This window comes from Alligator mississippiensis, chromosome 3, assembly GCF_030867095.1.
Source record: "Alligator mississippiensis isolate rAllMis1 chromosome 3, rAllMis1, whole genome shotgun sequence".
Taxonomy (NCBI): domain Eukaryota; kingdom Metazoa; phylum Chordata; order Crocodylia; family Alligatoridae; genus Alligator; species Alligator mississippiensis.
The window spans coordinates 165,549,879-165,577,105 of NC_081826.1; the positions used below are offsets into that span (position 1 = coordinate 165,549,879).

Here is a 27,227-nt window from a genome sequence, read left to right on the forward strand (position 1 = left end):
AAAGAACAGATTAGGGACTACTTAGAAAAGTTGGATGTGTAGAAGTCCAGGGGGCCAGATGTGAGGGACCCAAGGATGCTGAGGGAATTGGCTGATGTGATTGCAGAGCCATTGGCCATTGTCTTTGAAAACTTGTGGCAATTGGGAGAGGTCCCAGATGATTCAAAGTGGGAAATATAGTGTCCATCTTTAAGAAAGGGAAGGAGGAGGATTGGGGGAACTACAGACCAGTGAGCCTCACCTCAGTCCCTGAAAAATCATGAAACGGGTCTTCAAGAAATCCATTTCTAAGAAGGTGATTAGGAATGGTCAGCATAGATTCACCAAGGGCAAGTCATGCCTGACGAACCTGATAACCATCTATGATAACATGGCTCTGCAGATGGGGGAGACCAGTGGATGTGGTATATCTTGACTTCAGCAAGGCTTTTGATAGGGTCTCAACAGTCTTGCAAGCGAGCTAAGGAATTGTGAGTTGGATGAATGAACTGCAAGGTGGATAGAAAACTGGCTGGATGCTCAGGCTCAAAGGGGGAGCAGTACATATGCCAGAGGGTAGGACTAGGATTGGACCAAAATAAATCTTATGAGGTTCAATAAGTGCAAATTCCTGAACTTAGGGCAGAACAATACCATGCACTGGTACAGGCTAGGGACTGACTGGCTAAGCAGCGGCTCAGCACAAAAGGACCTGGAGGTTACAGTGGACAATAAACTGAATATGAACCAATAGTATGCCCTTGTTGCGAAGAAGGCTTTTCTTCTTCTGCAATCCATTGCAGTCAAGGATGATTTTCTTCCACGGTTGTCTTATCTGTTGTCCAGAGATGGCTGATTAGGCCAGTCCAGGATTGACATGTGTTTATCCATTGCAGGTTGGGCATGCATTTCTGTGTGGGGCAGGTGGTGCTGGATTCTTGATTGGCACACAACATGCTGTTTCTTCCACTCCTGCTTTTCCATCTGTTGTTGTTGTCATGAGGTTTCAAAGTAACCTTTGTTGCAAAGAAGGCTAACAGCAAGCATACTGGGCTGCATTAGTAGGAGTGTTGCCAGCAGATCAAGGGAAGTGGCTCTTCCCCTCTTCAGCCTTAGTGAGTCCACATCTGGAGTACTGTGTCTGGTATTGGGCCCCCCACTACAGAAAGGATGTGGACAAATGGGAGACACTCCAGCAAAGGGCAACAGAAATGGTTACGGGCTGAGGCAGATGACTTATGAGGGAACTCCTCATGGGTTTATTTAGTCTGGAGAAGAGAAGACTGAAAGGGGATTTAATAGCAGCCCTCAACTACCTGAAGAGGGGTTCCAGAAAGGATGAAGCTAGACTGTTCTCAGTGGTGGCAGATGACAGAACAGGGAGCAGTGGTCTCAAGTTGTAGCAAGGGAAATTTAGGTTAGATACTAGGAAAAACTCTTTCACAAGCAGTGAAGTAAAGCACTGGAACAGGTTACCCAGAGAGGTAGAGGAATCTCCATCCTTGGAGGTTGCTAAGACCCACCTAGATAAAGCCTTAGCTGGGATGATCTAGTTTGGACTAGATGACCAACAATGACTCCAAGATCCCTCTCTGCCACCTGTGTTGACAAGAAGGGTGTTCCCCAGCCTGTAGGTATGTTGCAGGTTCCTTCTCCTTGGATGCAGTACCTTGTACTTGTCTGCATTGAACTCCATCCTATTCTCATCTGCTCATCTCTCCAACCTGTCTAGATCTAGCTGAATTCTGTCCCTTCCCCTCCAGTGTGCCCACCTCACCCCTCAACTTGGTGTCATCAACAAATTTGGACAGGATGCATTCCACTCCCACATCCAGATCGCTGATAAAGATGTTGCACAGTACAGGCCCCACGACCGAGCCCTGGGGGACTCCACTGCCCACATCCCTCTAGGTTGAAAACAACCTGTCCATGACCGGTCTACCACCACTCTCTGGGTGCGACCATCTAGCCAATTTGCCACCCATCTGACTGTGTAGGTATCAATGCCACAGTCACCTAGTTTTTTTTAGAGAATGTGGTGGGAAATGGTGTCAAGGGCCTTCTTAAAGTCCAGGAAGACAACATCCACCCCGACACCTTCGTCCAGGGACTTTGTGATGTGACCATAAAAAGAAACTAGGTTAGTCAGGCAGCATCTGCACTAAATGAACCCATGTTGGCTGCCTCTGAGTATTACATCCCCTGCTGGGCCCTTGCAGATGTGCTCCTTGATAATTTTCTCAAAGGTCTTCCCAAAGACCAAGGTAAGACTGACTGGCCTATAATTTCCAGGGTCCTCCTTCCTCCCCTTTTTGTAAATGGGGACCACATTGGCCCTTTTCTAATCCTCTGGTACCTGGCCAGTGCCCCACAAGCGCTCAGAGATCTGTGCCAGGGGCCCCGCTATGACCCCCGCCAATTCCCTCACCACCCTCAGGTGAAGAGCATCTGGATCTACTGATTTAAATATGTCCAGCCCCTCCAAGAGTTCCCTAACTAGGTCATCCCTGACCTTAGGCATGGCGGTGCCGCCCTTGGCTCCGTCCACAATTCTAGTGGGGGAAATGTCTCATTCTCTGTTCAGAAATATGGAGGCAAAAAATTCATTAAAGAGGTCAGCTTTTTCATTTGCTGCAATCACTAGATTGCCAAGACTATCCTGTAGGGGCCCCATGTTACCTGGTGCCCTAGCTCCATCTCTGCCTTGACCTTCCTAACTGCCTCCCTGCAGTCCTGAGCAACAGTGGTGTAATCCTCCTTGGTGACAGCCCCTTGCTTCCACTGTTTGTACACCTCCTTCCTTGCCCTCAGGCATCCCTGGATGCCTTTGCTGAGCCATGGGGGCTTCTTAGCGCTCCTGCCCTCCTTGGTGCGCATTGGGACTGACTCCCGTTGAGCTTGGAGGATCATCTCCTTAAGAAACAGTCACTCATCTTGGACCCCCATCTCATTGAGGCTCTGAGACCCCAATGCCTCTCCTACCAGCCTTAGCTTACAGAAGTCAGCCCTCCTGAATTTGAGAACCTCTGCCTTGCTGCTTGCTTTCACCACCCTATGCTGGATAATAAATTCCAGTAGATGATGATCACTCACCCAGGTGGTCAAGTACCCACAGACCCCTCACCAGGTCATCGTGTGTGGTAAGGACCAAGTCCAGCAAGGCATTTTCCCTTGTGGGACTATGCACCTCCTGGGTTAGGTGGAGGTCCTGTATCCCGATTAGGAACCCACGTGAGCGTTTGGACCTGGCTGACTGCTCCTCCCAGCAGATGTCTGGGTAGTTTAGGTCATCCATGACAACCACATCCCTTGACTTTATAGCCTCCGTGAGCTGACGTGAGAACTCCAGGTCCAGCTCGTCCCCCTGGTGAGGCGGTCTGTAGTACATGCCCACTAACAAGTCCCTTTCCCCACGCCCCCCTTGCATTCTTACCCAGAGCGCCTCATTTTGCTCCTCCTTCAACCCCATCCTGATCACTGAGGATGTGTATTGCTCTTCGACATATAGTGCTACTCCCCACCCCTTTTCCCTGCTCTCTGTCTCCTGTAAAGCCTGTATCTCTGGATGTCCACTGCCCAGTCATAGGTAGAATCCCACCAGGTTTCCGTGAGCCCCACTAGGTCTGGGTTTTTGCTAGCTAGAAGGAGGGTGAGTTCCTCCTGCTTATTCCCCATGCTTTGAGCATTTGTGTAGAAGCATTTGAGGCCTCCTGTAGGTGTCTGTTCCACCCCCTTGTTCCTAAGTCTGCCTTGGCCCCTGTCACTTACTTGGGTATTACCTGTGCTCATCACTTGGCTTGTTCTAGAAAGCAAGTTAATCGGTAGACTCTAGCAACAGACTGTTTTTAGCTCCTCTCTAATAACTGGTAGGGCACCATTTTCTTTTGTAAAAAGAACTACATATGTACGCTTTGGGAACTGGACAACTGATTTTATTTTTGGATTTTATATTATAGAACTGGATACTAATATTCCTTAAACCTATTTCTTTCATTTCAGCTTTTTAGTGATATCACTTCTCTATACCACCTAAATTCTTCCACTTCCACCAAAACACTAGTGAGGATTGTATCGCCCCAAGAAACCTGGAACTCGTCTAACACCTTTTCTCCGGCTTCATTTCCCAAGTCTTTGATCTCCAGCATTCAAGGAGACCAGAAGGATCAGTGTTCAGAATTGCCTGATAATGTACAGAACACCATAAATCAGTACAAAAATGGATTTGGTTCTCCACTGAAATCAAGTGAAAGCCAAAGAATTTTAGCATCTTCACTACCTTATTATGGATGGGTCAGTTGTCCTGAAGAAACAGATGGTAGTGAAAATAGTCAACATTATCTTCCTTCTCTGAGAAATGTAGCAACAGAGAGAGCAGTTAGTCCCTCATTTTTAAAACAGAACAATTCAAATATATTCACTCCTTCAGTTCATATGAATCATGAAGCCAGAATCCCACCACTGAGTCACAGCCAAGATGTCACTGACTCCAACCTTTCAAGTTACTTGCAAAAAGAGTTTCATGCTTCAAATGCAGCAGTAGGCGGCAAGCTGGATACCTCTGATTCCTCGGTCCTTCCAAAGAACTCGGAGGCCTTTGCTCATCAGGATATTAACAATCATTTCTTTCACGTACAGACACAACCACTGATAATGCATTGTAACTCTGATCAGGCTTCCAAGCAGGCATGGTATCTTGTCTCTAAAAAAGATGATTTTTTTGCAAGCTTTAATGAATTTCCATTCCAGAGAAGTTCTAAGAATTTTCTAGAAAAATTTGCAGGGATGGCAGACAGCAGTGCAGGAGTTCAGGATAAGGGGACTGTCTGGCCTAAGTATCCATCTGATCACACACTGGATTCATTGGCACCTCACTTCAGTCTCTGTGATTCATTTGCTAATCCAAATGAACAAAGAAATCTAAATTTTTACCCAAAAGCTAGAGAATCTTCAAGAAAGAGGCAGCCTGGTGAATCTTTATTAAACCATAAGGAAAAAGATGTTTTAACAGGTATAGTTAAGTCTTGTGAAAATCTGCTGAGATTAGTCTTTATATTAAAAACAGAAATATCTAGATAGAAGACAAGATCTTTGGAGAAACAGGTTATAAATTATAAATTAAATCAATTGTAAATAAATTAAATAATGTAAATTGAACCTTTGTATTCCTAAAAAGGGATGCACCCTTGCATGTTGCCCTTATTATTATCCTTTAACATTTGAATGTTTAATCTTGGTTATATTCCTAGTATATTCAGGAAGTGTGAGGAGTGTTCCATTGTATACTCAAATTTAGTAAATGACTTAAAATTCTTTCATATTTTCTCAGTCACTGCTCTCATTTTAATCTCTTCACTCTACAGTGAAACTTATGCAATGCCCAAGAACTTTCACTAATTGTACGAGAATCCTTTATGAAAACACCAATAACTAATTGATATCATCCTGTCTCAAGGGTTAAGACAAGCTGGCAGAGTCAATTGTAACATGGTGTGCCGCTTTTAATTTTAAAGGGGGGGGGGGAATTAAGGTGATAATAAGAGACCTGTAAACAAACTGGCTGTCACTCTCTTGGGAGGTGTGAGGCACTGCTTGGTGGATAATAATACTGCAGCAAATGGAAATGGAAGTTTTACCTTCAATAAGCAATTGTATAGGAATCAATCACCTGCCACCAGACACCCCACTGTCTGTCCTATTCAACAAACTGCAGAATACCAATACTCTTACAGCACACATACACAAAGATGAAAACTGATTAAAGCAGCAAAGATATGGGCTTTGTTTTTTGTCTTGGCTTTTGGTAGAATGGGCTATTTTTAGTTCAGTACTTAGGAGCCAAAAGAAAACAACTAAAGACAAAGTCACGTATTAGACAGTTGTGCATAGTCACAAAGAATGATCCAGTTGCATGAAAGATGTTGCCTGTTATTACTACTAAGAAAAACATACTTATGACACTTTGCTAGATAAATCACACCTTTCTTTTTTCCCCCCTTTTCCAGGTTTAGGACTTGTACAGGTACCACAGCTTAAGAAAAAGCGACTGACATTTGAAAAAGTACCTGGAAGAAGTGATGGACAAACACGTCTTAAATTCTTTTGAAGGAAATTGAGAATTAGATATGACAGATTTTTTTTAATTGTGTGGAATATTTCAAGGCAGCCATTTTAAATAATTTAATAATTACTTTTGCCCCAGTTTTCTGGTAATTTTCATATGCTGAGAAGTTATTCGGTTAAGGATTTGCGTTATTAATTAATATTATTTTTTAAATATTTTACCAAACAAGTTAGTTGCTTAAACCTGGAGAACTACTAGAAAGAAATGTCTGTTCTTAGTGATAAATAAAAGATCATTTTAAAAGAATGTTTTCACTTAAATATATGGTCTCTCAATTTGTTCCCATAGCTAATATAAATCAATGACAAAGGACTTTCATTATAAAAAAAGCCATGTTCATTTTACCAAACCATACACTAAAACCTATGGACATCCCTGGATCATTTCATAAGGAGGTTGCTCTCTGAGGAGTGGTTAGTAGGGCTGTGCAAAGTTTCAGTTCCTGATTCGATTTGGTGGAGATTCGGCCCAATTCGGTGGCCAAATCTCCTAATCTGAATTGAATCAAAGGACGCTTTAATCTTTCCGCATTGAACTCTCTGAATCAATTCAGAGAGATTCGGTGATTAGGACATAGTCACAGCTTTAAATGTTTTTTCTACATACCTCTAGGTACCAGGCAGCTTGTGAATGCTACGCTGCTGGGACGAATGGAGTGTCCCATAGAAGTGCAGGGGAATCCCCAGTGTGCTTGGCAGCAGACCCGGAAGTGGACTAGAAGCACTTCCAGGTCTGCCAGAGAGCGTGCTGGGGGTTCCCCCGCACCTCCTTGACTTGGCAGCTGAAGCCTCCTGGGTCTGGGGGGCACCCAGGGTCCCCCTGTGGCCGACTGCTGAGCTGGGGAGGGTCACTGGGGACCCCCCCATGCACTCCCTGGCAGACTCAGAAGTGCACTGGAAGTACTTCCAGTCCCCTTCGGGTTTGCCGCTGAACATGTCCCCCCCCACACACACACACACCCGTGGGACACGCTATGCACCGCAGCATTGCACTGTTCACGAGCCGTGCAGGTACCTCAAGGTATGTAGAAAAAACATTTAAAGCTGTGTCTATGTCAGTATCACTGATTCTCCGAATCAGCATCAAATCTTCAGATTCATATTCGGCTGAATTGAATCAGGGACAGTGATCCGAATCAGCAAATTGAATCACTGTCCCCGATTCGGCCCGAGTCCGAATCGAATAGGCCCCACTTCGCACACCCCTAGTGGTTAGGATGTTGCATTTCCAACCTTGCAGGTGGCTCAAGATCTGAGGATCTCAAGGCTGCTTATGTCAGGTTAGGACTGTCAAATGCACGCAGGCCCAGTGCCTCTGTGTTTATCCAGATGGTTTCACTTCTCCATGATAGTATGACTCTTTTTCGATCCTGAGCTTCCCAAGAGGCTCAGCTGTTGTGCACAAACATTTCTCTCCCTTCTTCCCCTTTGTCCTTATAGCAATGGCATGAAGGGCAAGGTAGTGCAGTGATACATACTAGTTATCTGTCTCATAGCACAGAATAAAAATAATGCTAGCCAGACAAGCAGAGAGGCACAGGTGCCTAACCCAGGCAATTAGGAACTAGATAACTAATGGGGCTGTGCAAAACTTCGGCAGCCGTTCAGTTTTGGAGGTGTTTCGGCCCATTTCAGCACCTGAAACACCGAATCCAAACAGAAGGCTCCAAAACATCTGGGTGGTGAATTGGGTGGCAACATTTGGGTGGCGAATTGGCTAGAGGGTCGTACCCAGAGAGTCATAGTGGATGGGTCGGTATTGACCTGGAAAGGTGTGGGCAGTGGGGTCCTGCAGGGCTCGGTCCTTGGACCGATACTCTTTAATGTCTTCATCAGCAACTTGGACGAGGGAGTGAAACATACTCTGTCCAAGTTTGCAAATGACACAAAGCTATGGGGAGAAGTGGACACGGCGGAGGGCAGGGAACAGCTGCAAGCAGACCTGGACAGGTTGGACAAGTGGGCAGAAAACAACAGGATGCAGTTCAACAAGGAGAAATGCAAAGTGCTGCACCTAGGGAGGAAAAATGTCCAGCACACCTACTGCCTAGGGAATGACCTGCTGGGTGGCACGGAAGTGGAAAGGGATCTTGGAGTCCTAGTGGACTCCAAGATGAACATGAGTCGGCAGTGTGACGAAGCCATCAGAAAAGCCAATGGCACTTTATCGTGCATCAGCAGATGCATGACGAATAGGTCCAAGGAGGTGATACTTCCCCTCTATCGGGCGCTGGTCAGACCGCAGTTGGAATACTGCGTGCAGTTTTGGGCGCCGCACTTCAAGAGGGATGTGGATAACCTGGAGAGGGCCAGAGAGGTCCAGTTAAGGGCTTGCAGGCCAAGCCCTATGAGGAGAGACTAGGGCACCTGGACCTCTTCAGCCTCCACAAGAGAAGGTTGAGAGGCGACCTTGTGGCTGCCTATAAGTTCATCATGGGGGCACAGAAGGGAATTGGTGAGGCTTTATTCACCAAGGCGCCCCTGGGGGTTACAAGAAATAATGGCCACAAGCTAGCAGAGAGCAGATTTAGACTAGACATTAGGAAGAACTTCTTCACAGTTAGAGTGGCCAAAGTCTGGAACGGGCTCCCAAGGGAGGTGGTGCTCTCCCCTACCCTGGGGGTCTTCAAGAGGAGGTTAGATGAGTATCTAGCTGGGGTCATCTAAACGCAACACTCTTTCCTGCCTATGCACGGGGTCGGACTCGATGATCTATTGCGGTCCCTTCCGACCCTAACATCTATGAATCTATGAATCTCCGAAATGAAACACAACCATCCAAAACGTTTCAGAGAGTTTTGGAGGCGGGCTTGCAGGGAAACAGAAACTCAGAAGAGGGATGGGGAAGAGGGGGGAAAGGACTGCTCTGATATTGACATCTGTAGCTGGCCAGTGACTGTGATCCTTCCCTGAGGTCCCTTCCAATCCCAGTGCTCTGGGGGAGGAATGGAGAAAAAACAAATAAGGCTGTTTGGGAACTGCTCTCTGCCTTTTGTGATATTTGTCTCTTGCAGCATCAGCAGCAGATCACAGCATCTAAAGGGTCTAGGCTGGTAGCAGTAGGTAGTCTGTTGCTACCAGGTTGTAGCCAGCCATTAGCCAATCCTTTCCCACTTACCCTTGCCTACCATCCCTGTTGTTAATCCCTTTCAAATATTTCTTCCCAAAAAATCCTGTTATTTATTCTTGGTGGGTTTTTTTCACCCTAAACAAAAAGAAAACTGTTTTACCTGGCAGTGTCTCATCACTGTTCAGGAGAGCACTACACATATACACACACAGACACACATTTTCCAGCACACCAAAATGAAGTGTGCTGGAAAGGCAGGTGCCTGGTCTTCTGGCAGGGGGGTGGCAGAGGGGCCAGAGGGAAAGCTGCAAGTTCCCCTCTCCCCCAAACATATGTACCCTCTTCCCTAGCATTCATGAGGCTTCTATTGCTAGTGAGAGCCAGGACATGGGAGCAGTGTCTGCACCTGCCCCACCTCCACTAACACCAACAATAATAATAACCCACAGCACCACCAGCATGACAAGCACCAGCATGACAGTCTCCACTCCAATTTCAGTTCCCAGCCTGAGCCTTCCAGTGCCAGAGGAGGAGCTGGATCTGGAAGCAGTGGAGCTGAGTACCATAGCCAGAGAAGTTCTGAGGAAGGAGGGGGAATCTGAGTTTGTGCTTCACACCCCTCAAAGTTTCCCTAAAGCCAGGTCCCCTTCTCTGGAAGGCACCTTGGAGGAGGTTGTGGGGGCAGTGGCTCAGCTTCCCCTGTCATTGTGCCTCTGCCTGCTGAGGAGGGGGATAAGGCAGGATCTGCACCCACATCGCAGAAGCAAGGGGGAAGTGTAGAATGGGATCATTTTGAGGTGGCAGATGCTATGCTATCTGCCTGTACTGCCGATGCAAGACCAGTTGGGGCAAGGAGGTGAAACACTTCAGCACCACAGGTATGCTGATGCATCTCAGGAGGCACCACCCCCTCGCCCTTGCTCCTCCTCAGCCTGGCACCAGCAGGAGCGTGTCCAAAGGGAAGTCCCCCCTATCCCAAAGCCCCCATCCCCCCAAAGCAGAGGTAGGCCACCCTGGCCCAGTGAGGGAAAAGCAGGGGGAAAGGGCGGCACATTCCAAAGGAGAGCGAGGTCACCCAGAGCACTGGGGAGATGCTTGCTCTGGATAGCCAGCCCTTCTCCCTAGTTGAGCAGCCAGGGTTCAGGCAGCTCATGGTGCTTGTGGCCCCATCATACCGTGTGCCACATGCACAACTTCAGCAGGACGGTGGTGCCCTCCCTGTATGAAGCATGCAGGGAGTACTTGAGGGAGGAGCTGTGCAAGGCAGGTCCACAGGTGGCCTTGCACTTCACCTCGAACATCTGGAGCAGCCAGGGTTGAGATCATGCCTACTTCTCCCTCACAAGGCACTGGTGTGATCAGTCAGGTCATCAGTGGGCTCTCCTTCAAGCAGAGGTGACGGACGAGTCCCACATGGCAATGGAGATCATGGGGGCCATGAACCGCATAGTTCAGGGGTGGCTCATTGGGCAGGGCAAGCTCACCCGTGGTTTCATGGTCACTGACAATGGGGCCAATATGGTCAAGGTGCATCTCACAGTCAGGGATACCTTGGATGGGGACAGGGCTCCTGATGAGGGTGCCATCACAACCAGTCAACAGATTTCAAAATGCAGGAAGGTGGCGGGCTACTTCCACCAGAGCATCAAGAGGGGCAAGGTGCTGCGGGACAAAAAGGCAGATCTGAGCATCCTGCAGCACAAAATCATGCAGGATCTGGAGGGTCAATGGAACTCCACATACCTGATGCTTGAAAGGCTGGTCAAGCAACAGAAGGCCATCCATGAGATGGCCTTGCTTGGGGAGATTGGGATCAGCAGCCCCCTTAACAAAACAGAGTGGGATACCATCTCCCAGATCTTGGTGGTCCTCAAGCCATTTCTTGAGGTCACCGAGAGCCTCAGCACTGGCAATGCCCTCCTTAGCCAAGTGAGCCCCATAGTGAGGGAGCTTCAGAACCAAATGGATTAGTGCCAGGGGAAAGATGTTGCTGGCTGAGGCAAGCTGCTATCACCAGAGGTGCAGGCTGAAGGACATGAAGCAGCTGAAGGAGGGCATCAAGAAATGGCTGGATCCATTGCGGTCCAGTATGGTCCACGTGCTGGCGACCATGTGCAACCCGAGGGTGAAGAGGAGCATGTGCGCCAGCAAAACCCTGGATCACTGGACGGAGGTGCTGGTGAACAGAGTCAGGGAGGCAGAAGGGCAGAGGCAGGGGGACATGGAAGAGGGAGAATGACTGTCCCATACCAGCACTCCATCCAGCAGTCAGTCTCCTCCACCACAGGCACTGCCAATGTGGGCCAAGGGCATGGTTTCCATGTTGGGGTCCAGAGGCACCAGACCCAGCATCGGGCAGGTAGCACCAAGTCCTCAGTGGCTACCTATCTCACTGAGGATGTGGAGCCACTGCTGTGCGACCCCTTGGCTTACTGGGCAAGACGCAGCCAGGTGTGGCAGGATCTGGCCACAGTTGCCTGGGAACACCTGTCCTGTCCACCAACCAATGTTCTGAGTGAGAGGGTGTTCAGCATTGCTGGGGGTGCTGTGACATCACCGCACATCCTTAGATCCTGGTTTGGTGGAGCAGCTGGTGTTCCTGAAAGTGAACCTCCTACTGCTGGTGTTCCACAAACTCCATGTGCAGATGGAGTGAATGTCACCCTCCTCACTCTATCTGCACATATTTCCTTTTTATTCATTTATTTTTAAACCATTTAATGCCCCACTCTCAGAGCTTCAGGCAGCACTCACTATCACCAGCCAGCAGGGGAAGAACATCTCCCTGCTGAGTTCCTGTGCCAGGACAAACTTGGACGTATTGGCTGGGGCTTTGGGGGAGGAGAATCCAGGTCCTAGGCATGTCCTAAAACTGCACCCCGCCAGGGTCAGGAGGCCTGGTGGGACTGCCAGTGGTGCAGCAGCCCCCACGAAATGCCAGGACCACAAACCTCCCTAGTGAAAGGTAAGTAGGAGGCACCTTATAACCTCCAGCCACCACACACAAGCACACGCAAGTACAGTCCTGGCTAGGAAAAGCCCAGACCTGTAAGATCTTTGAAAGGTCTATGGCTTACTGGTTGCAGTGGAGTTGTGAGGCTCCAGGTGAGCTTAGCTGCCTGGGATGCCATCTGCAAGGCATGGGCCACAGTGTAGGGAAGGCACGGAGCTATGGAATGAATGTCATCCCTAGACATTGGGGCCTAAACAGGCAGCCTTCCACCTGGGTAACATCTGAATAGGTTTTCCATCAAGCCATAGCAGGCGAAAGAGGGTTGGGCGGCTGGCCCAGAAACAGATGGGCAGGCTGAGATCTCACCCGCACTGGGAAGGCCCCCTGTTGTGGGCTAGCATCCCTGCTGGTTTCATCCCGCTCTGCCTACACACACATACAAGTGACACAAGTTTTGCTTTCAGAAGCTTGAAGTGCAGTTTCCAGAAACCCCTGCACCTATCTCCCTGAAACCTGGCAGGCTTCATGGCCTCAGAGAAGGGGTTACCATCTCTTCTGTTTTCATCCCACTCTGCCTTAAAACTCACACGTGCCATGAGTTGCTTTGAACAGTTTGAGGTGCATTTTCACAAAACCCCCCATACCTATCTCCTTGAAACTCGGCAGGCTTCATGACCTCAGAAGGGACTGCTATCCCTGCAATCTGCATCCTAATCAGGCAAGAAATGACAAAGTTATAGGCATTTTAGTGATTTTACATTATGGCCGAATCACCAAAACAGCATTGAAACTCCGAAACAGATTAGGCTGAATCAAAATGGAACCCTCCAAAATGACCAAATCCGAAACCAAATAGAAACATAGCCCTAATAGCTAATGAATAAATTTGGAAAGCAGAATGGGATGTAAGAAACTGTGTCACTACCTGTTACAGTTAACAGACATCTTGTTACTCTGCCTGTCAAAGCTAATCCCAGTTTTGATTTTGCAAAGAATCTTGAACACATAAGCCAATTAACTATTTGAATCCCTCAGTCAGTCAGCACCCACAGCAACCAGACTCCTAATGTTGTGTATGTTCCTGCTGCCAATACACTGGTCAGCAGGAAAATGGGTTTCTGTCACCTCCCCTCCCCCCACAATGTTACAGGATGAGTTTGCAGTTAAACTTAAAACTCAATTTGACATTACACTTTTTCCACGTACATATTGTATATCTGGGACAAAAGAAATCTAACATCACAGGGAGAGTAGTTTGGTTTTCTGGCATAAAACATGAGCCTGACTTTAAAAAGAGAACTCCTAAAAATAAACATGCTGAATAACACTAATGGTACCCTTTAACTTAAAGCAATATCCAAAATTGCTTTCATCCAAGCTACTTGTAGGGAGCTCGTGGAAACCAGCTTTTGTGCAACATTCAAATATAATACTTAGTTGCTCTTCCGCAGAACTGCAAACAAAGAACTTTTCCCCTACTTGACTCAGAGTAAGTGGTGGGTTTATATTTAAATTGCAGGCCAGTCACTATTTCTGGCTCATTTTTGTGGTTACTTGACCTGACCGCTTGCCTTCTCTTTCCATCACAAATTTGGCTGTGTCTTTGCAAACCTCCACCTCAATTCCTAAGCTCAGGAACATGTGCCTCCCACATAAGAGCACCGCTCTGCAAAAACTCAGTTATGAACAGGAGAAAAAATACTGCTACCACTACCAAGCCTTCATGGAGGTCTTTTTTTTATTATTATTTATTTATTTATTTTTTATTTTTTTTTACAGATACAAAGGTTTGGATCAAAGCTTCAGTGTGAAAATACATGGAAAGTGACACAGCACAGAAACCTGGCAGAGACCCAGTAGTGGATAACTTAAAAAACGGATGCAAAGTAGGCTAGTTGTGAAGGAAGCTTAATTGCTGTCTGTGCTCAGTTTTATTTTAGTCAGAAAAAGCTAGTAACAAGCTAACTGCTGCAACATCTTAGATAACAAAGGAAGAACTACAACCACCACTGCTAAACTATTTACCTTCAATTCTGTCGCTTTCTTTCCCCCACAGATATCTACAAAGTGGATTACTTATATACATGTTGATTTATTTATCAATGTAACAGTAAGGTAAATTAGTCATGCACTATTATAAATGCTTTTAATTTCTAAAATAGCTACATTTAAAAATAGGCTCCTAGGTCACACCCAGACAATCGCACACATATGGTATGTGGTGTTGCAGAGCTGTCTGCAGTGCTGCACAGCACACATGCAGGCATTCCCCACATTGCTGATTTGCAACACACCGGGGGAGACTGACATCAGGAGATCCCAGTGTCAAAAAAACCCGCAGCGGAAAAAAGTGGGGCGGTGCACGTGGCCGCAGCACAAACTGCCTGAAATCAGAGCCTGGCCCACTGGAGTCACACTCCAGCTGTCAGCCGGGCTCCCTGCTGCCAGATTGCCACTGCCACATCCCCAGGAGGCCCCCAGAACCCCAGGTAAGGCTCCCTTACCCCACCCAGGGCAACATGCCGCACACCAGAGCACGTGCGCACGAGTGTTATCTGGGGACAAGTAGCAATGGCGCATATTGTGCCACTGCTGTTTGTCCCCGGGGAAACGCATGTGCCTGTATGTCTGGATCTGGCCCTAGATGGCAAAATAATTCACTTGTTTAGTTTTTGGTTGTTTTCTTGGCAACCCTTAACAATTGGCTCTATTTCCCTCCATATGCATAAAACACCTTCCTCCGGACCCCACACTGCATCTTGTCTGAGTTGTCACTCTGCAGCTAGCACTCCTCAATCCAGCACAAGGGTGACTATTGGATGAAAATTACTTCCATGTATACTGTTTTACGGCTCAAACACATGACACTTAAGGAATGGCAAATGTCCTAGTTCCCTATGGACTGCTGAGTTGTGCCATATAAAAGAGAGTTGATGAGGAAAGGTGGCTTGGCAGCTAAGGTTATGAACTGGGTCACTAGAAAAATAGATGCAGTTCCCCCACTCTGCCACAAGATCCTAGAAAACCTGTAAACTAGTAGAATCCACAGCCCTGACTTAAATGGCCAGTCCCACCTCCCCCCCCCAACTCAGTGCTTGGAGACAGTTCGGCATCATTGAACAGGGAGCTGCCTAAACCAGGCTAAGGAAAGCCACTGCAGAAAGACCAGGCTCTTTTAAGGGAAATGTCTAGTGTCTAGATCCTCAAAGGACTAGACTAGTTTAGAGCAGTGATTCTCAACCAGGGTGCCACAGGTATGGGTGCCACAAAATATTAGCATTTTTAGATGTGCAAACAGCTATGCAATTCATAAAATAAACCCAAATATTTTAAATAAGAACTATAATATTAAAAACATCCTTATCTGTTGTGGTCTTGAGTTCTTAGCAACAGAAGAATGACTGTTTTTCTGTAGTCAAAAACTGAATGAAAACTAAGCCAGCATTTTCCAAGCAGTGTTTTGAGTCTAAAAAAAGTTGAGAACCACTGGATTAGTCTGATGCACCCAGCCTTTCAGCACTGTGAAGAGTTTGGAACAGGCTCTGGACATGCCCAGGGACAGACATTTGGGTACCAAGAGACTTTACATATGCCCACAGCTGGGTGGCCATTAAGCACGAGTTTGGAGGCTCTAGTCCTTGTCTCTCCATGCCCATCTGTAAAATGGTGATGGTAATATTTCCGTCCATCGCAACAGCATTGCGAGGAACAGAACATAGTCACTCCAAGGCATTCAGGTGACCTAAGATACATGAAAAGGAGCACAGTATTTGGGGATGGGGGAGGATTCAGTCGGGGCTGGTCCTGCCTTGGGGGGAGAAGGGCTTAAGAAGTATGTCATGCTATTCTGTAGTAAGAGTCAGGGTTTGTGTTGATGGAAGACAATACAGGCACCAAACTAGTATTTTCATCTTCAGTACCTCACAGCAGGACACCAAAGATACAGGTATATGTCTGGCCAAAACTCTACAGTTAAGGGAATGTTGATGGTTGCGAACTCTTGTTAAGATTTTAATTGTTAAATTCTCCTCTCATTCACTTTGATAATCTTACCTTTCAAATGAGATATTCTGTGATCATTTGTTCCTGAGATCTTGTTTCTGACACCTACCCTTAGACCAGTGCTTCCCAAACTTTTCCTCAGCATGACCCCATTTATAACCCCATTTCCTCAGCATGGCCCCTCGCTCCCAACCCATAGTCTGTTACCCCCATGACCCTATCCATTGATGTTGTGGCCCCATTTGGGGTTGCAACCTACAGTTTGGGAACTGCTGACTTAGACACTCCCAGCCCATAAAAACGCTTTTTATAGAAAGTACTTCCTTTTTAAAACATGTAAGAACATACAAAACACCGTACTGGGTCAGACCACAGGTCCATTTAAGCCCAGTATCCTGTTTCCTAGCAAAGTCAGTGCCAAGGGGAAGAATATTTAAACAGCATATCAAAGCTGATCTGTCCCCTGTCCCTAGTCCCCTAAAACTTCTGAGAGAGGCCTAGGAAGTCCTTTTGAAAGTGCACCTCTGTCAGATTTACCACCTATCTAACATGAATTTGTCCAATTCCCTTTTGAACCTGGCTGAATTACCTGCATTTCCCTAAAAGCCAAATAATCTTCTAATTCTACATAGTCTTTTAATTTCAAGGTTTATCCACATTCATGCAATAAAAGAAAATTCAAATGGGAGTAGGGAAAGGATTTTATTTTCAAACTTCTAAAGATTAATACAAATGATGGGGAGTAAACAAAATAAAAAACCATTACAAAAAGTTAGCAGTGTCCTTGTAAACATGCTCTGTATAAAACCAAAGGCACACACCCCATAATACTCTTGTAGACATTTAATAACTTAGGTATATTTCAAGCCTCTTGTACATCTGTATCTGAGCAATTTTTTGCAATCCATTTTAGTGTTCTGTGAATTTTGTTTGGTCACATTTTAAACATTTTTTAAAATTCAGTCAAGTCAATATCTTTAGACAAACAAATAAGGAACAGGAAATCAACATATCTGAGGTTCTGTAGTGAACATAATAAAATCACGTTGTACAGAGATTATTTGATGAGGAGTGTAAGTTGCATATGACAAAGGCAAATGAAGAGGAGCCTGACCTATATTCCATGTCTTAAAAATAAAAATAATAAAAATATTTCCATTTGGAAACATCCTCTTACTGAAATTGTTTTGTCCTGTATTTTAACATGTATTTTACAGATGCCTTGGTTTAGAACATGTATATATAGAGTTTGGGGTGGGAGGAAGATGTATTTTAAGTGTGTAAAAAAGTCTTAGTCCAAGCACAACCATTACAAAGAATAAAAAAGTGAAGTTATTTGGTAGAATTAATGTTTTTCCTTTCTAAAATGTAAACACCTTATAATTAAATAAACATGTTCTGTTAGCATAGTGTACTAGCAATGGTAACTCAATTATGAAAAGAAAGTTTGTTACAAAATACTTTACAAATACTAGCAAAAGATCTAGTGAACTACTGATACACTAGAACAAACTGATAAATATCTAGGAGATTGCTTTGGCCACACAGAAGTAAGGGCAGAGTGTTTTCTTGAGAAGGAAAGAGAGTTATCCATTCCATGCTTGAAGAGCACTCTCCGATGACCTTCCCTACAAAAGGGGAAACAAACAAACAAACAAAATGTTTTATTAAAGGCTTCTTCCCCTGGAAAGAATAAATTCTTGTAAACAAGCGGTAGCACAGAAAACTGCACCTTGGGTTAATTTGTATTGATACATCCTAGTGCTGAAGGCTGGCTTCTCTGAATGCTTAGTATTTGTCCCCACTGCTTATCAGAATATAACAGAAATCCTGTTTAGGCATGCATCTACTAGCAAGAAAAAACAAATACCCAATATCCAGGTACATCGTCTTGGAATGACTACAATAGATTAAACCACCAAACTCTTATTTTCAACTAGGAGAAAATACATCCTGACAAATAGATACAATCGCATCCTTTACTTCAAAACTCCAACTCTCAGGTAACATGTGTACCTAAGTAAAAAGACTGCTTCAAATAAGCAGCAAGATGCATCAACTAAAGCATCATAACTGCTGGACCTTTTTTTTTACTATAGTTAAAGCACTACTCTAAGTCATTGCAAGTGAAAGGAGAGAGAAAAAAAGGTTTCTGTTTTTTCAGTGTGTACATTCAACGAATTTTATATAATCAACTGCATTCTTTTCCCAGTTTCCAGCTTGTGGATATTTCAGACAGCAACAGAGAGGGGAAAAACAGAGAAAAAAATCAATGTAAAAACAACAGCATGTGTCAGGGAACTTCCCTTGTGCTCCAGACTAACTAGTTATCAAGAAGACAGTGTCCTTGAGCAAAGGACAAATAAGGGAGTGTTGTTGTTCTTCCTGTCCTATTCATCATTCACTTTCCATGTTAAAGGCTATTGCTTATTTAGCATTTTGAAATAACCAGAAAGGTCATTTCTCAAAAGCATAGCCAACTCATATTTAGTACCCATAAGAAACACAAGATTAGACCAGAGCTAGGACTTGATTCTGAAGAAAATTACTCATATGCATACTCTCGCTTCCTCCATACGGTCCCACAAGATATCAACCCATCTACAGATGGAAGCAAGTATGAGAATCAAAATAACTTTGGGTGGATTAGACACTAAAGACTTGTCTACAGTAGACTTTTTAAAGTTTCCCACTGTTGTTACCACTAATGCAGGAAACTGTAATACAGACAGAGCTCTGAGGGCTGCTGGCAAATGTAATCACTGTGGTGAAACCTACCCTCAGCAAAATTAGCTTACAGCAGTGTTTCTCAACCCATGGGTCACAAGAATATATGAAAGGGTCATGACCAAAAATGGATCAACAAACTTTAAAAATGGATTCTCCTTTAAAGGAGAAAAACCTTCGGAAGCCATGACTTTTCCCTTGCAGGCTGGGAAACCATGGTTTTTCCCTTGCAGGCAGGCAGAGTTCCATCCTACAAGGAGCTGCTTGGGCCCTCCCCTGCCCTACATCAGGTGGGGTGGTGCTGGGGACAGGGGGAGAGTGGGTTGGGAGTGAGGGGCACTGGGTGAGGACTGGCTATCGATGTTTACAAATGGGTCCTGGTACAAAAAAAATGTTGAAAACCACTGGCTTAGAGGATGGTTTCCAGTCTATACTAGTGTGTTACTGCTTCTGCCACCCTCTGTCAAGCTGCACCCTCTGAGGAAAAAGGGAGCTTCTGAGAGAGAAAACCTGTAGACCAAGCCCTAACAAGCAATAACATACCATGCAAGATTCCTCCCTCCAGTTATGTTCAGTCATTGAAGTTGGTGGAAATGCAGCAAATCTGTGTGGCCAGCAGCATGTAGTCTATTTTGGAAAGTTGGTTAAGTTGAGAATCTACTGCAGGATGGTGGTTAATTCAGTAAGCTGCTGAGTCAGTCCCCAAGGCTAGGGATAGACATTCAAAAAGCCTGAGCCTGAATTGATTCAATCTTTGCAGGTTAGTCTAACCTGGCTAGGCTAAATCAGTCTGTAACGCAGACAGACATCCCAGAAATGCAGGTACACCTGCAGTGGTTCAGGCTAGAAGCAGGGGGTGCTAGAGTAGCCCTCCTGTCCCTTGCATAGCACTGAACCGAGCAGGGTGTGGCCAGGCTCCAGCAGGATGCTCTGATTAGCCCATCAGGGAATTGATAACAGTGTTTATCACCTCTAACTCAGTGTTTATCACCCAATTAAGAAAACAACAAAGGGACATTACTAGCTACCTGTTGATTCAGCACTGACCATAGTCAGCATGTGGTCTTCTAGCTAATACACAGACACCTCCTCAGCAAGGCAGAGGGGAGGAAGGAATTCCTGCTTAGCACAGAGCTGTGTTGGTGGGGGAGGAACAGCCTGCAGTCCCTGCTGGAGCTGCAGCCAGGGAGCTGGCTGCAGGGAGCCAGGGAGGGGCCAGCTCTGCTGTGGAGCAGAGAGCCCCACCCAGCCTAGAGAGCATGCTGGGATGCTGAGGAAGTCTGATTTATCTTAAACCAGCAAGGGGTCTGGGACAGACATTGTATAAACCAGTTTGAGCCAAATCAGTTATAGCTGATTACTACATTCAGCCAGGTTTATCTCAAACCAGTTTCAGACATCTTCAAATTGGTTTATGTGCACTGAACATCTGTTCTGTTACAGGTTTAAACCAGTTTCTGATCACTTAAACCAGTTTATGTGTAATGTTGGTCCCTAGTCCAAAGGTTGCAGATGGTTTGAAGAGTGCAAAGCAAAGAAAACATAAAGTTTGAAAACATGTTTGCAAGGTTAAAAATTATACTAAGTACACTCAGTGTCTCGCTTTAGTTCATCAGAAACTGGACATTCTGTTGCTACATTTATTTTATCAGGCATGTAGAGATATTTACTTCTTGGTGTTTCAGTATACTGTACAGCCATTCTTCCTCAAAGCTGCCTCCCTTCCCCCACATAAAAGGGAACCTGACTATATAAACAACATACATGGGAAGAAAGGAAATAGGGACTTCTGAAGCACCTCCTAAAACTGTTTCCTAGACGACATTAATTCCTGAACCATTGGGAAACTAACATGGCAGGCACCTAGAAGTGTGAGCATGGCTGAGGTGATCCACTAGTATCTGGTGTAAGTAGAAAGCAATTCTCTGCTTGCAAGGGAGGACTGTTTCCGGCCCCTTTATAGGTCATACACAATACTGAAATTGGAATTCTGAGCCCTTCTGAGCAGAAACAACCCACAGTGATGGTAGGAAGAACTGAAGAGCAAATAAAGGCCATCTTGAAAGGGTGCAGCCAAAACGTCAGAGCCGGCTGCCTTTGATCTCCAAATGCTGCTTAGACTCCGAAATGCACAGAGCTATTAGCTGATGTGCAAAGAATCAGGCACCCACAGGGGGAAAAAATAACCACAGATGCCAAACATTCTAATATGTAAAAGGACACAGGGCAGACATCTGGAAACAACATTTCAATTCTAGAACCCAGAGGGACTAGAAGAACCCTATTAGGGGAAAACAGCAGGCCTCCTGCTAGAGAGAAATTGCTGTGGGTGCGTGAGTGAGCAGAACAAACCCCAGTGGAAGTATATCACTTCTAGAGCCTGGGCTTCAATGTCTATAAATACTGTACCTGACTTCAGAGTAAGGCACAGGATCGAGGCTCTCGGAAGGGGTTGCTACCAGCCGGGACTCCAACAAGCAAGGCATCTTTGCAGGCGTTCTGCATGCAGTACTGCTGAAGCTCTGCAGCTGCCTGAGAGACCTGTACAACAAATAAATAATTTAAGAAATACATCCATCCAGAAGGGAAACCATTGCATTTGTTCCTGTTTGCTGGATACTGCCTCTTAGAAACAGTAACAGAACTGGGGGAGGGAGCACTGAGTCTGCTTCTGTAGCTAAAATACAGATTAAAATAACAAACTCAAGACTCACAAAGCCCTGATCATCCACACACCAGGGTTTACATCGATGAGTGTTAGAGTATGAGTCACAGTGCTAAAATGTAGCTTATAAACAATATTATACCACAAAATCAGTAGACAAGACTCATGGTAACAGCAAGGAGGCAGTAAGCTAATTGAAGCTGAATCTAGTCCCATATTAAATGTTAGAAATTTATCAAGGTTGGGGGCCTAGTGAGGTTCCAAAATCCATACGCGTCAAGACAAAGTAGCCTAATCTTCAGAGGTGTGGAGCAAGCCCTGGGAAGCAAGGCTGGAAAGAGCTTTAGGGTATGTACAGTCTCTCCTGAGGGTGGCAAGCTGGATAGTATAGGCCTTGTCTATACTTGGCTGCTTCTGCTGCCAGAACGCTTGGTAGGAACAGAAGGTAGGGAGGTAAGGGACAGCCATATGCACTGCACAAACCGAGGATGCAAACAGCCACACAGATGTGAGGGAACTGTTTAGGGTAGGACATCTGTTTGCCAAGACAATGTGATAAAAGGGATAGTGGGGAACAGTAACTGGAATGTCCTGTCACCTGAAGCTTCACCACAAGCCTTGCTATGCATGCCTGGAATACAGCTTTCTGAGCCTATGTAGCAGCCCAGTGTTCCCAGATCAAGAAACTGTTTACTTGCTGGACTGCAGAAGGTGACCTAAGGGTCCAAGTCTTCCACGTCTCTTCTGGTTTTCAATGTAAAGTCTGTTTACAGAGTCCTACTGAGGCTAATGCTGGTCTCAGATCCAGCAGCATCCCCAAGCAGAGAGTGGCTTCCCTCTGCCCTCTGTGCAGATCTATCCAACACCACCCACCATGCTCTGGTGTTCTTCAGAGTTCCTTGCCCTCTAAGAACCCTTCAGCACCTCAGAGTTGCTGCAGAAAACCTTCCCCAAGACAGGTGGCTGAAGTGACACCATCAACAACCACATCTGCTTCTCCGCAGGAGATGACTCCCCAGCCTCTGAGCCTCTCTATAGAGTTACTGAGGAGTCCCTTACCCACCTTGAGCCCCTTCCCAGGGCCAGTCCCAGCACTCCCCAGACCACAGTACAAGTCACTCCACTTTGGGCACCAGGCTCAACACACGTATGAAAGCCAGACTCTTTCCAGTCATTCCTCGAGTGATCAGTTAGTGTATAGGGACATTATGTGAACAGCCACAAGACAGAGCCTACTGATACATTATATATGATGCTCACCACACCTCAGCAGCCCTCTTCTGCCACCTTTGCTGCTACTTGTCAAACCCTGGGGCCAGTCTATGAGCACACATGTCCTACTGCTACTCCAAACCATGCCTAAGGGAACAAGTGTATTTTTGATATGCAACATCTGAGAAAGACACCAGTCGTTGTTCCATGATAGATCTGTCTGCCACGTTTACTACATGCACCCCATTAGCATTTATTTAAGTCTCACTCTACAGGCAGCCAAGGGCTTACACTCTTCTCCTTCAGTGCTATTCTACTGTGTTTCAACAGGTGCAAGTTGCATGTGCCACTCCACTCCTGAGACACCCTGTGCATAGGTACCATTTTCATGATTACACCTCTGTCTTCCTGAATGTCTTATTTCTTGTGCAGAGGATGGCAAAACCCTACTGTTAAGGGGCCCTTTGACCCTGTGTCCCTCAGTGCTGGGTGTATCACAGCATTACACTTCACAGATAAACTGATCTCAGAAGCAATTCAGTCCAAATCACAAGGACTAGCATGACAGAGTATCCACAAGGGGCAACTGCAAAAATCAAAACCCCTGGAGCAGGAATGCTCAATTCCCAGCCCACAGAGCCATGCTATCTGGCCCATGGGACCCCTCATGGGTCCCGAAATGTGGTGGTGAGGAAGCACTGGCCATTCATGCAGCTGCAGCACTCCCCAATTTCTAGTGCGGCTGGATGGGCCCCGCAAAGACCAGTTGGATCCTGGTTGTGCCTGCCCTGCTGGGCCAGACTAAGCCCCACACCTGCGAGCTGACCTGGCACCACTCATTAGGCTGATGGGGTTGAAGTGTGGGGCACCACTGCCCTAGGGTCAGCCTGGCAATGGCCCTCTCAGAGGCTGTGGCACTAGGGATATTGGGGGGTCCTGAATACCTCTTATCCTTTTTTGCTGTGCTGGGTGTCCCTACATTCCTGCTCCCAGACACTCGGATCCCAGAAGCAGTTCAATCTGAATCCCCATGACTAGCAATTGAGAGAAATCAGGGTGGTGAGGGATGCACAGTTTCAAGGGAACTGAGCGGCACAGGCACCCAACACTAACAAGGCGACCCTAGGAAAGAACAATGGTCACAGGCCATGACTTAGTTTCCCTACTCTCTTCTCAACTGGCCCAGAGACTCTTGTCAGAGGACCGGGTGGGAACGCAGACATCTGAACTTAAGCTGTACAAAACACTCCCCCACACAAAGGCACAGACGTAGGAATCTGGAACTGGTGGGAGTCCTGACATAGCTATGCCTAGGTTCTGCGATGGGTATTTCCTGTGCTTCTGGGCTTTGCTGGTTGCTCCTCCCCTTTCTTGTACGTGTCAGGGTGTTTTTAAGTCTCCCTTACAGGCACTGGGTGTTGGCTACAGCCAAGCCCACGGACTTTGACTGGGGTTGTGCCAGGGGTGGGCAGTTATTTTGGGCAGAGGGACACTTACTGAGTTTTGGCAAGCCATCAAGGGCCACATGATAGGCAGCCAGGAGCAGATAAATATTAATTTTCTAAATTTTTTAGGGGCCTCGCGGAATGGACAGAATGGCCTGGCAGGCTGCATCTGGCCCCCAGGCCGCATTTTGCCCACCCCTGGGTTGTGCCAATGCTCCTGCGAGGACCAAAGCCGGAGGTTCCTGGCTAGGGGGTCTTGCCCCTCCACTCAGGGGCAGACCAATCTCCAGGCTTGGGGTCAGGAAGGGATTGTACCCCATGGTCAGACTGGTAGGGACTGTGGGAGCTTCTGCCTTCCTCAGGAGTCAGGGCAAGGCCCTCTACCTTCTGCAGAAGAGAAGACTGAGAGGGGTTGATGGCAGCCGCAACTCCCTGAAGGGGGGGTTACAAAGAGGATGGAGCTGGACTGCTCTCAGCGGTGGCAGATGGCAGGACAAGGAGCAATGGTCTCAAGTTGCAGCAAGGGAGGTTTAGGCTGGACACTGAGAAGAAGTTTCTCACTAGGAGGGCGGTGAAGCACTGGAACAGGTCGCCCAGAGAGGTGGTGGGCTCTCCATCCTTGCAGGTTTTTAAGACCTGGCTGGAATGATCCAGTTGGGGCTGGTCCTGCCTGGGGGGGAGGCAGGTCCCTCCCAACCCCCTTTTCTGTGCTTCTACAGACCGGGTTCATCTTGCCCGGCTGTGACAGGAGCAGGAGGCTGGCTGTGGTGGTCCCCCAGCCCGGCTCGGCCCCTGGCGGGAGGGCACTGGGTCTCCCTTGCACCGGGGCTGACAGGCACCTTAGGCAGAGGTTACAGGGCGGGATGGGATGGCTGGGCCCGCGATGCCCTTGCCTAAGGGCAGGGAGCCCTGCCTGGCGTCTCCTCCCGCTGGCGAGGACACCCAGGGCCCGGCGAGGCGGGGCGGCGGGAGGAGCTCGCCCTTCCCGGGGGAGGGAAGAAACTCCCCGAGGTGGCCGGGGGCGCGTGGCAGCCGAGGGGGTGAGGGGGTCCTGCCTCCCTCCCGCCGCCCCGCCGGGCCCCACCCACGTGGCGCCCCGGGGCGCGGCAGCCTGCGGAGCCCGGGCCGAGCCGGGGGGGCAAGACGGGCCCGGCCATGGGGGTGACGAGGCCCGGGCCCGGGCGGGAGAAGAGCCGCCCACCTTGATCCGCTCCACCGCCGCCTCCAGCTTAAGCTGCTCCACCAGGCGCTGCATGTAGCCGAGGCTGGAGTTGGAAGACATGCTGCAGCTGCCCCGGACGCCTGGGCCCGGCGGCAGGAACTGAGCTCAGGCCGGGGCGGGCCGCAGCCACCGCCCGGCCCCAGCCCCGCCTCTGCCGCCTCCCCTGCGGGCCCTGCCGCTCCCGCCCCACAGCCCGCCGGGCATCGTGCCCCCGCGCCGGGCCCAAGGAGCCCCCGGCGCTGCCTCCGCTCCGCCTCACCCGCGCCCGGGCAGCCTCGGCCCCATTCAGCCGCCGGCACTCCGCTGCCCCGCAAGGAAATGTCTGGCACCGCGGGGCCAGAGGCCCCCCTGCTTCGTGCTCCGGCTGCATGAACGGACCGCGCCGCGCCGGCCCCGGACACCCAGGGCCCGGCGCCCTGCAAGCAGGGGCAAGCTCTGCGAGCACACCCGTCCTGTTGCCACTCCAAACCATGCCGGAGGGAACAAGCGTATCCCTGCTGTGCGACCGCTGGAGCTTTGTTCCAGGCTAGACCCGTCTGCCATGTTTACTACACGCGCCCCAGCAGCCTTTCTAGTCTCGCTCTCCAGGCAGCCAAGGGTTTATACGCCTCTCCTTCCCTGCTACTCTAGCTACTGTGTTTCAAGTTGCACTGTGCCACCCGGTGCATAGGTACCATTTTCATGACTAAGCCTTTGTCTTCCTGAATGTCTTATTCCTTGTGCAGAGGATGGCAAAACCCTACTGTTACGGGCCCTTTGCCCCTGTGCCCCTCAGTGCTCGGTGCATCACAGCATTACACTTCACAGATAAACTGATCTCAGAAGTAATTCAGTCCATATCACAAGGACTAGCACGAGAGACAAGACTAGCATGAGGCTGGCCAGGGGGAAATAACCAGAGGACAGACCTCACAGACCAGGCAGGCTCCTGCTGTTATTCAGAAGGCGGTTGTCTTATGTAGAGTTTTGACGATGGATTTGCATGGGATGGTTTGGATAGGGGTGATCCTGCCTCTGGCAGGGGGTTGGACTCAATGGCCACTAGAGGTCTCTTCCCATCCAGGATCAGGTGCGCAAGCACCTCCTCTGAGAAAGGCAGGGAAGGTTCTTTGAGTAGATGTGAGATCTTTTATTAGACCAACTGAGCGGTTGGAAAACATTTTTTTCCAACCACTCAGTTGGTCTAATAAAAGATACTACCATCTGCTCAAAGATCCTTGCCTGCCTATGTCCTTAGACCAAAACGGCTATGACCAGAAACCCAGCATCCTTTGAGAAACTGCTTCAGCACGTCTTTATTCAGTGAGATCTTTGGAAAGATACCAAGGTCTAGGTAAAAGGCACTTTTCACATCCATTGAAGACAGCATGTGTGACATGTGGGTGACCTACCATTGTCATCTCAAGAGCATGGAGAAGTATCACCAGTGATGCCTCCAGAAAATCCTCTGCATCAAATGAAAAGATTGCCACACAAACACCAGCATCCTTGAAGCCAATGTTACCGGCACTGTGTTGGTGATCCTCAAGCACCAACTTGGCCAGACCAGACATTGTGTATGCTTGCCCAGACTCCCAGAGCAAGTGCTCTGCTTCCAGCTTAGTAATGGCCAGGGATCTCATGACAGCTAGAGAAAATGCTACAAGGACACATAGAATGCATAGCTCAAGAAAACAGATGCCAACATCAAGAACTGGGAGAAACTGGCTGTCAGCTGACTTAAGTGGCACCGCAACTTCAACCAAGCAGCAGTCCATTTTGAGGTAAAGCATCTTGCACTTGAAGTGGAGAAGAGAAAATGGAAGAAGGCAAAGGAGAGAGACCTGCAGAAA

General features: G+C 47.6%; 2 protein-coding genes across 3 annotated transcripts in view; one reads left to right on the forward strand and one right to left on the reverse strand.

The window, feature by feature from the left end:
- Positions 1-6,340, forward strand: part of SHOC1 (shortage in chiasmata 1) — a 102,848-nt gene extending 96,508 nt beyond the window's left edge. The window contains exons 26-27 of the mRNA XM_059723540.1: positions 3,979-4,987; positions 5,982-6,340. Coding sequence (XP_059579523.1) covers positions 3,979-4,987; positions 5,982-6,082 — 1,110 coding nt within the window. The 3' untranslated portion in view covers positions 6,083-6,340. The remainder of the gene's footprint in view (positions 1-3,978; positions 4,988-5,981) is intronic.
- Positions 6,341-16,807: 10,467 nt separating this feature from the next.
- GNG10 (G protein subunit gamma 10) lies at positions 16,808-25,535 on the reverse strand. 2 transcript variants are annotated; one of them, XM_006259207.4, is made up of 3 exons: positions 25,375-25,530; positions 21,261-21,392; positions 16,808-17,752 (listed from the first exon to the last, which is right to left on the reverse strand). In XM_006259207.4, the coding sequence occupies exons 1-2, from the start codon at positions 25,453-25,455 to the stop codon at positions 21,267-21,269; spliced, it is 207 nt and encodes a 68-aa protein (XP_006259269.1). In that variant the 5' UTR covers positions 25,456-25,530; the 3' UTR covers positions 16,808-17,752; positions 21,261-21,266. The 2 variants fall into 2 exon arrangements, with proteins under 2 accessions (XP_006259269.1, XP_059580607.1); XM_059724624.1 differs by lacking the exon at positions 16,808-17,752 and adding an exon at positions 19,142-19,478 and having other exon boundaries at positions 25,375-25,535.
- Between the last annotated feature and the right edge of the window lie 1,692 nt (positions 25,536-27,227).

What these genes read in the sequence shown, in the direction of transcription:
- GNG10 (XM_006259207.4), bottom strand. Translation starts at nt 25,455, where the DNA reads ATGTCTTCCAACTCCAGCCTCGGCTACATGCAGCGCCTGGTGGAGCAG. An exon ending in CGGCGGTGGAGCGGATCAAG is followed by an intron (nt 21,393 to 25,374) that starts GTGGGCGGCTCT and finishes TTTGTTGTACAG; the next exon opens with GTCTCTCAGGCAGCTGCAGA.